The following is a 7,885-nucleotide window of genomic DNA, read 5'->3' as shown; positions in this document are numbered from 1 at the left end:
TGCCATCAGGAATTGCCATTTTGTGGCGATTCTTCTTGGCATTGACTCCATGAGATGTTGAAAGGTGATACGAGGAATCTGACACCATGCCTGATGAATAGCACTGCCCAGTTCTGTGATGGTTGTGGAACCAGCTGCCTGATGGCTCTTTTAACTTCGTCCCACAAATATATATATATGTATACATAACACACACACATACACACACACACACACACGCACACTAGAGGCCTGGTGCGTTAATATGTGCATGGGTCAGGTCCCTCGGCCTGGCCGGTGATCAGGGCTGATTGGGGCCAACTCACCAAGTCCTGATTGTGACCGGGCCAATCAGGGCCTGCCAGTCGGGGGGCGGGGGGGGGCGAGGGGTCATGAGAGGTTGGCTGGCCAGAGGGGAGGAACTGTGGGAGGTTGGCCGGCCATAGGAGATTGGCTGTGGGAGCACAATGACCACCAGGGGGACAACTCCTGTGTTGAGCGTCTGCCCCCTGGTGGTCAGTGCACATCATAGCTACTGGTTGTTCTGTCGTAATTGTTGCTTAGGCTTTTATATATATAGATATGGTATCTGCCATATTAAGTAGAAAATAGCCTACTGAATTTGAAATAGGATTTATTTGTATTTGGAGGTTTTGTATAAAAAGAATCTGAACATTATTTTTGAAGTTGTACTGAATTCTAGTTGGAAAAATGTTTTCTTTTATTGTAAATTTTTTTATTATAGATGAAACTTCTTGAACTATAAAAACAATCAAATTATACCAAATATACTTTTTAGGAAGAACATATACTTTTCAACTATAGTATATAGGAAATTCTTACAAATGGAGAATTTTATGTGACTAGATTGAATTTTAAAACTACGTTGGATATTTGCTTCTTTGCAAAGCTATATAGTACATGTAGAAACAAAAAATTAAGTTTTTTTCAAAGACAATAGAAAACCTTAAAAGTCACAGTGATGCTTATTATAATTACTAGAGGCCTGGTGCACAAAAATTTGTGCACTTATGGGCGGGGGTCCCTTAGCCCAGCCTGTGCCCTTTTGTAATCTGGGACCCCTCAGGGGATGACCCCTCAGGTGCTGGCTTAGGCCTGCTCCTCGGGGGATTGGGCCTAAGCTGGCAATCAGACATCCCTCTGGCAGCCAGGCAGCCCTTGGGGGATGTCCACTTGCCAGCGGGTAGCAGACCTAAGCTGCAGTTGGACATCCTTAGCGCTGCTGAGGGGGCAGGAGAGGCTCCCACCACCACTGCTGTACTGGCAGCCATCCGCCTGGCTTGTGGCTGAGCAAAGCTCTCCCATGAGGGGCTGATGGCTGTTTTCAGGCTGCCCACACCCCCTTCAGAGTGGGGGTCCCCACTGGGGTGCCTGGCCAGCCTGGCTGAGGGGCTGAGGGCTGTTTTCAGGCTGGCCAAGCCGGGGACAGAAGTTCCCAGCCTCTCCTTTTTTTCTTTTCTTTTTTTATTCTGGGACTTATTTACCTTCTATAATTGAAACTTTGTTGCCGCTCCAGCTCTGAGGCCAGGGCCTGCTGAAAGCAGGTATCTAGAGTTTGTTTAGCTTCTATAATTGCCACTTTGTTGCTTTTGGAGCTGTTGCTTTTGGAGCTCAGAGCCGCGCCACAGCAGGGATGAAGCTTGGCTTCCTCCATCACTGGAGCAAGCAAGCCTCCTGCTCATTTCAGCTGCGTGGCTACCGGCCGCCATCTAGGTTGGGTTAATTTGCATATCCTGCTGAGTAGCCAATGGAAGTGTAGCGGAGGTATGGTCAATTACCATGTTTGTCTATTATTAGATTAGATTCCTTTCTATTGGTATATGCATATTCCTTGAGCTAGTCATCCTGATTAATCCCTATGCAAAGTTACCTGTTTCTTCCATTTCAGCATTCTTATTCTTCCTGATTGAAGTATGTGCAGTTGAACTTCCTTGTATTTCTAGGTTATATAGATATAAATAACTCTTCAAGCAGTGAAAAATTCAGTAAATTAGTTTGCTGTTTTTCCTTCACAAAAATTCCTAAGTTAAATAAATCACTTGCTAAATTTGTCTTCTTTTTATTCCAGGGTGCTTTGGTCAGTGCAGGTTCAGATGATACACTTCATTTGTGGAACCTTAGACAAAAAAGACCAGCTATTCTTCATTCCCTTAAATTTAATCGAGAACGGTAAGAATGTGTGAGTTAAACAATTTAGTAATGTACAATAAAATTATTTCCTGAACAAATTATAGGTTAACTTTTCAAAGATCTTCTTTCATAATCTTAATAGCTAGAAATAACCTAATGTTTATGATTACTTTATAATAGTTCATTTTCATATAAAATTCATAGGTCATATAGATTTAGTCATCTACTAATGGATAACTTCTAATATTTTTGTTCTCCTTGCTAAAAAACCAGGGATCTGGAAAGGGACCTGAGGCTGTTAAGCCACAAGGTGTACCTAAAAGTTAAAAAACAAAACCTTTTTTTCTTTTAAATGTCTAAAGAGCACAAAATTGATCCTTCTTTTTTTACTGCTGCATGGTATTCCATGGTGTAAATGTACCACAGCTTTTTTATCCCCTTATCTATGATGGGCACTTAGGCTGTTTCTAGAGCTTAGTACTTGTAAATTGTGCTGCTGTGAACAAAGTGGTGCATACATCCTTTCTGATTGGTGTTTCAGGTTTCTTGGGATATATTCCTAGAAGTGGGATCACTGGGTCAAATGGAAGTTCCATATTTAATTTTTTGAGGGAATTCCATACTGTTTTCCATAATGAATGCATCAGTCTGCCATTATGTCTGTCAGCAGTGTACTAGGTTTCCGTTTTCTCCATATCCTAACCAACCCTTATCATCTGTTGATTTGTTGACAGGTGTGAGGTGATACCTCATTGTTTTTGCTAAGCAACATAAGCCAGTCAGAGAAAGAGAAAGACAAGTATCACATGATCTCACTCATAGGTGGAATCTAATAAAATAAACTGTTTAACAAAATAGATCCAGAGACATAGAATCATGGAACAGATTGTTGAACCTCAGAGGAAAGGCGGGGTGGATGGGTGGGAAGAGATCAATCAAAGAACTTGTGAGCTTGTATGCATAACCCATGGACACAGAGATTAGGGTAGTGGAGGCCTAGGATGGAGGTCGTGGGGAGGCAAGCTAAAACAAAATAAAAAAAATATATCCGCAGGTGAGAATTGAAAAAGAAAAAGCACAAAATTGAAAATAATACAAATCTATTATAAGCGCTTCTCACCTGTGGGGGGGAAATGTACAAACTTGAATTTTCTTCCAATAGCTTGGTCTTGTGCTCAGAAAACATAAAGACTTATTATGAAACTCCAACCCGTAGTCTGCAGATAGAGAAAGGGTGTCACTTGGACCTACCAGCCAGTGCTTAATTATCTCAATTGAGGTGGATTTAATTGGAAGTAACAAAAATGCAAGCTGACAGATTTTGGAAAAATTTAAATCATAGGAATTTTGTATGTGTTGCCTATTTCAATGCTTATAAAAATATGATATATATCTTTTTAAAAAAGAAATGCATTATCTTAAATTTGAGAATAAACATTGACGGGTGACGGCCGGTTGACCCGGTCTAATTAGCATATTATCCTTTTATTAGTATAGACTAGAGGCCCAGTGCACAAAAATTTGTGCACTTGGGTGGGTCCCTCAGCCCAGCCTGTGCCCTCTTGCAGTTTGGGGCCCCTCGGGGGCCTCTTCCCCTGGCTGCTGGCACCAGTTTTCCTCCGGCGCCTGGAACCCAGACCTTTGCTCTTCGCCAGGAGGGGCCAGTGCAGCGGGCTTCGCTCTTCGCTTGCTGCTTGGGCCCTGGGGGCAGGGCCGGTGCAGCGGGCTTAGCGCTTAGCTCTTTGCTCCCAGATCGGGCCCCGGGGGCAGGGCCAGGGCCGGCGCAGCGGGCTTAGTGCTTAGCTCTTTGCTCGCCGCTCAGGCCCCATGGGCGGGGCTGACACAACAGGCTCCCCTCTTCGCTTGCCATGCCGGCCTTTGCTTGCTGCTCCTTCCCGGGGCCAGCAGGCTTCGCTCCGTCGCTTGGCGCCTACATATGCAAATTAGCTGCCATCTTTGTTGGCAGTTAATTTGCATATCGTGCTGATTAGCCAATGGGAAGCATAGCGAAGGTACGGGCAATCACCATGTTTGTCTATTATTAGATTAGATTTTAGTGTTTTTTCTTTATTTATTAAAGCACCTTCAGCCCTAAGACAGCAACTAGCCTTTGTTTTTTGAGAATTAGATATTTCGGTTTCTTTGGATGGATGACTCCTGTCAAATCTGATTTTAAACCTAAATATGGAAGAGAAACTTCCACAGTGCATGATCTGAAAAATGAATAAGGTCAAACATTCACCTTTTATGCATATTAACAGCCCTTGCTATCATTAATCATAAATTGTCTAATGTTGGGGAAAGCATAGAGACATTTTGTATGGCTTTCAAGTAAAATTCAATATGTAGGTTATGATGTACAGACCTTAAATTACTTGTATTTACAAGAGTTTATTTTTTCTTTTTTTAAAATATATTTTACTGATTTTTTTTTTATAGAGAGGAAGGGAGAGAGATAGTTAGAAACATCGATGAGAGAGAAACATTGATCAGCTGCCTTTTGCACATCTCCTACTGGGGATGTGCCCGCAACCCTGGTACATGCTCTTGACCGGAATTGAACCCAGGGCCCTTCAGTCCGCAGGCCGACTCTCTATCCACTGAGCCAAACCAGTTTCGGCAAGAGTTTATTTTTTCTATCTGTGGTGTTATGCTTCATATTTCTCTAGTGTCCTTGATTTTTTCTTTTTTGATTTTTGGTTTTCCTAGTAAGTTTTTATATTGAGATTTTGGGGTTGTAGTTTTTCCCGAGACTTCAATTCTCTTCTAGCTGCAGTAAAGGTATTGATTTTCAGTTTATTAGGCCTTTCTCTTCTATATTTTAACCATTTAGTTTTGAGAATTTTACATTTTATTCTAGATAAATTTTCTAGTCCTTTGTTGGATATGTAGTTTGCAAATATTTTCTTCTAGTCAATAGTGTGTCAAGACCCTTTTAAAAGGGTCTTACATAGAGAAAATATTTTAAATTTTTATGAAGCCCAATTCTTTCATTATGGACCATACTTTTACATAAAACCTAAAAGTTTGTTGCTTAGTCCTAGTTCCCAAGAAGTTTCTCCTATTTTTTAAAAGTTTTATATTTGATATGTAAATGTATGCTCTGCTTTGAGTAAATTTTTGTGTAAGGTTTGAAGTGTAGCTGGAGGTTTATTTTTGTCTCAGTAGATATTCAATTCTCCACTACCATTTGTTTACCTCTTTATTCAGTTGCCTCACACATTTGTCAAAAGAATGTTGGATATATTAAGTGGGCTTATTTTTCTGTGTTCTCTTTCTGTTCAATTGATCTATGTGTCTATTCCTCTGCCAGTGCCCCATGATTTTGATTATTGTAGGTATATATTAGGTCTTGAAATTGGAGAGACTGATGCCTCCTACTTTATTCTTCTTTTCCCCAAATGCTTTAGCTATTCTAGTTTCTGTACCTTTTCATACAAATTTTAGAATAAGCATATCTACAAAAATGTATTTTCAGAGTTTTATAAAAGCATGAATTAACATTTTTATTATGTTGAATATTAAAATCCATGAACAAAGTATATCTCTTAGATCTTTTATTTTTTCATGTGGGTTTTGTGGGTTTTAGCATATAAGTTATATAATTGCTTTTTATATTTCTGTCTCAGTACATTGTATTTTAAGTGATTTTAAATGGTACTGCACTTTAAATTTCAGCTTTCACATGTTTCATGTGAATATATAGAAATACAATTGAGTTTTATATGTTTATCTTTCTTATATGATGAAATGTTGCTGAACTCATATTAGTTCTAAGAGATTTTTTTTATAGATTTCTTGGGATTTTCTAAGTAGACCATCATGTATGTCATCGGCAAATAGGGAAGTTTTCTTTCTCTCTGACCTACATGCCTTTATTTCCTTTCTTGCACTGGCTAGAACTTCCAATATTATGTTGAAGAAGAGTATTCTTCACTGCCTCCACCTTTATTGAGTTATAATAGATAAAAAAATGAATGTCTTTAAATTAGACAGTTTGTTTTTCTTTTAAAAATATTTTTATTGATTTCAGAGAGGAAGGGCAAGGGAGAGAGAGATAGAAACATCAACGATGAGAGAGAATCATTGATCAGCTGCCTCTTGCATGGCCTACACTAGGGACTGAGCCCAAAACCCAGGCATGTGCCCCAACTGGGAATCGAACCATGACCTCCTGGTTTATAGGTCAATGCTTAACCACTGAGCAACACTGGCAGGGTCTGGTTTTCTTTTTTTATTGTCTTTATCTGATTTTGCTCTCAGGTAATCTTATCTTCATAAAAGGAATTAGGAAGTTTTCTCTAGTGTTTCTGGAAAAGATTGTTAGAATTGCTAATTGTTCTTTAAATGTTTGCTAGAATTCTCTAGTGATGAAACCATTTGAGCCTGCAGATTTATTTCTTTTATGAAATTTAAAAATTATTAATTTTGCTTAATTGTTTCAGCACTAATCAATCTATTTCAGATTTGGAGAGATGGTCTAATCTCTCCTTTTTGATGAACTAGCCCTTTTTATTTAATTTGTCACATATACTTGTGTAGAATTGTTATCATCATGTTCAAGCTTGTATGATCAGTCATTCCTTATTTTATTCTTACTATTGGTAAATTATCTTTTCTTTTTTTCTTGTCTGTCTTGCTGAAGATTTTTCAATTTCATTGAAATTTTCAGTGAAACTGCCTTTTATTTCATTGATTTTTCTCTGTTGCTTTTCTGTTTTTAATCTCATTTATTTCTGCTCTTTATTTTTTCTTTTGTCTACTTGGTTTGAGTTTATTTTGCTCTTATTATTCTAAGCTCTTGAGGTGGGAACTTAGTTACTGATTTGAAACTTTTTCTCTTTTCTAATGTAAGTATTTAGTGCTATAAATTCTCTTTAGGCATTGTTTTAGCTGTGTTCCAAATTTTGATTTATTATATTTATAGTGTCATTCACTTCAATGTATTTTTTTAAATTTTCTTGTGATGCCTTCTTAGTTTCATTGGTTAGAAGTGTGTTGCTTAGTTCCAAGTATTTGGAGATTTCTCTTATGCTTTTTAAAAAATTGATATCTAGCTTGATTCTATTGTCTTTAGAGAACACATTTTACATGACTTGAATTATTTAAAACTAGAGGCCTGGTGCACGAAATTTGTGCATAGGTAGGGTCCCTAGGCCTAGCTGGCAATCAGGGCCTACCAGGCTGTCTCACCCAGTCCCGATTGGCAGCCAGCTACCGGATGGGGCCTGCCAGACGGGGCCAAAAGAATGGGGGAGGGACTGTGGGAGGTTTGCTGGCCAGGGGGAGGGACTGGAGGAGGTTGGCTGGCCATGGGAGGTTGGCTGTGGGAGCATTGAGCATTTGCCCCCTGGTGGTCAGTGCGTGTCATAGTGACTGGCCAACCGATCGTTCTGGTCGTTTAGTAGTATCGGTTGCTTAGGCTTTTATATATATAGATTTGTTGAGGTTTGCCTTTTAGATCAGGATGTGGTCTATCTTGGTATATGTTTGTGGATGCTAGAAAAGAATACCTATTTCTCCCTAGTTGATCAGATTATTCTATAAAGGTTGATTAATTCCTGTTGGTCAGTAACTAGTGATTTATTCTTGCTTCCCACATGGCCTTCACTAACACAATTCTGTCATTCAGAAATTAAATATTCTATGAATTTTTTAAACTTCATTTTTATTATTGACACTATTACAGATGTCCTCATTCCAACTCCCTGCCCTTGCTCACCTCAACCCAGCCCCCACACTCCCCTTTCCTCTG

General features: G+C 39.2%; 1 protein-coding gene across 1 annotated transcript in view; it reads left to right on the top strand.

Moving 5' to 3' along the window:
* Nucleotides 1–7,885, top strand: part of STXBP5L (syntaxin binding protein 5 like) — a 194,334-nt gene that overhangs the window by 35,665 nt on the left and 150,784 nt on the right. Inside the window, exon 5 of the mRNA XM_006755407.2 lies at nt 2,069–2,169. Coding sequence (XP_006755470.1) covers nt 2,069–2,169 — 101 coding nt within the window. The remainder of the gene's footprint in view (nt 1–2,068; nt 2,170–7,885) is intronic.

The sequence above is a fragment of the Myotis davidii genome, unplaced genomic scaffold, assembly GCF_000327345.1.
Source record: "Myotis davidii unplaced genomic scaffold, ASM32734v1 scaffold292, whole genome shotgun sequence".
In the NCBI taxonomy this organism is placed as follows: domain Eukaryota; kingdom Metazoa; phylum Chordata; class Mammalia; order Chiroptera; family Vespertilionidae; genus Myotis; species Myotis davidii.
This window is presented reverse-complemented; position numbering and strand designations above follow the sequence as displayed.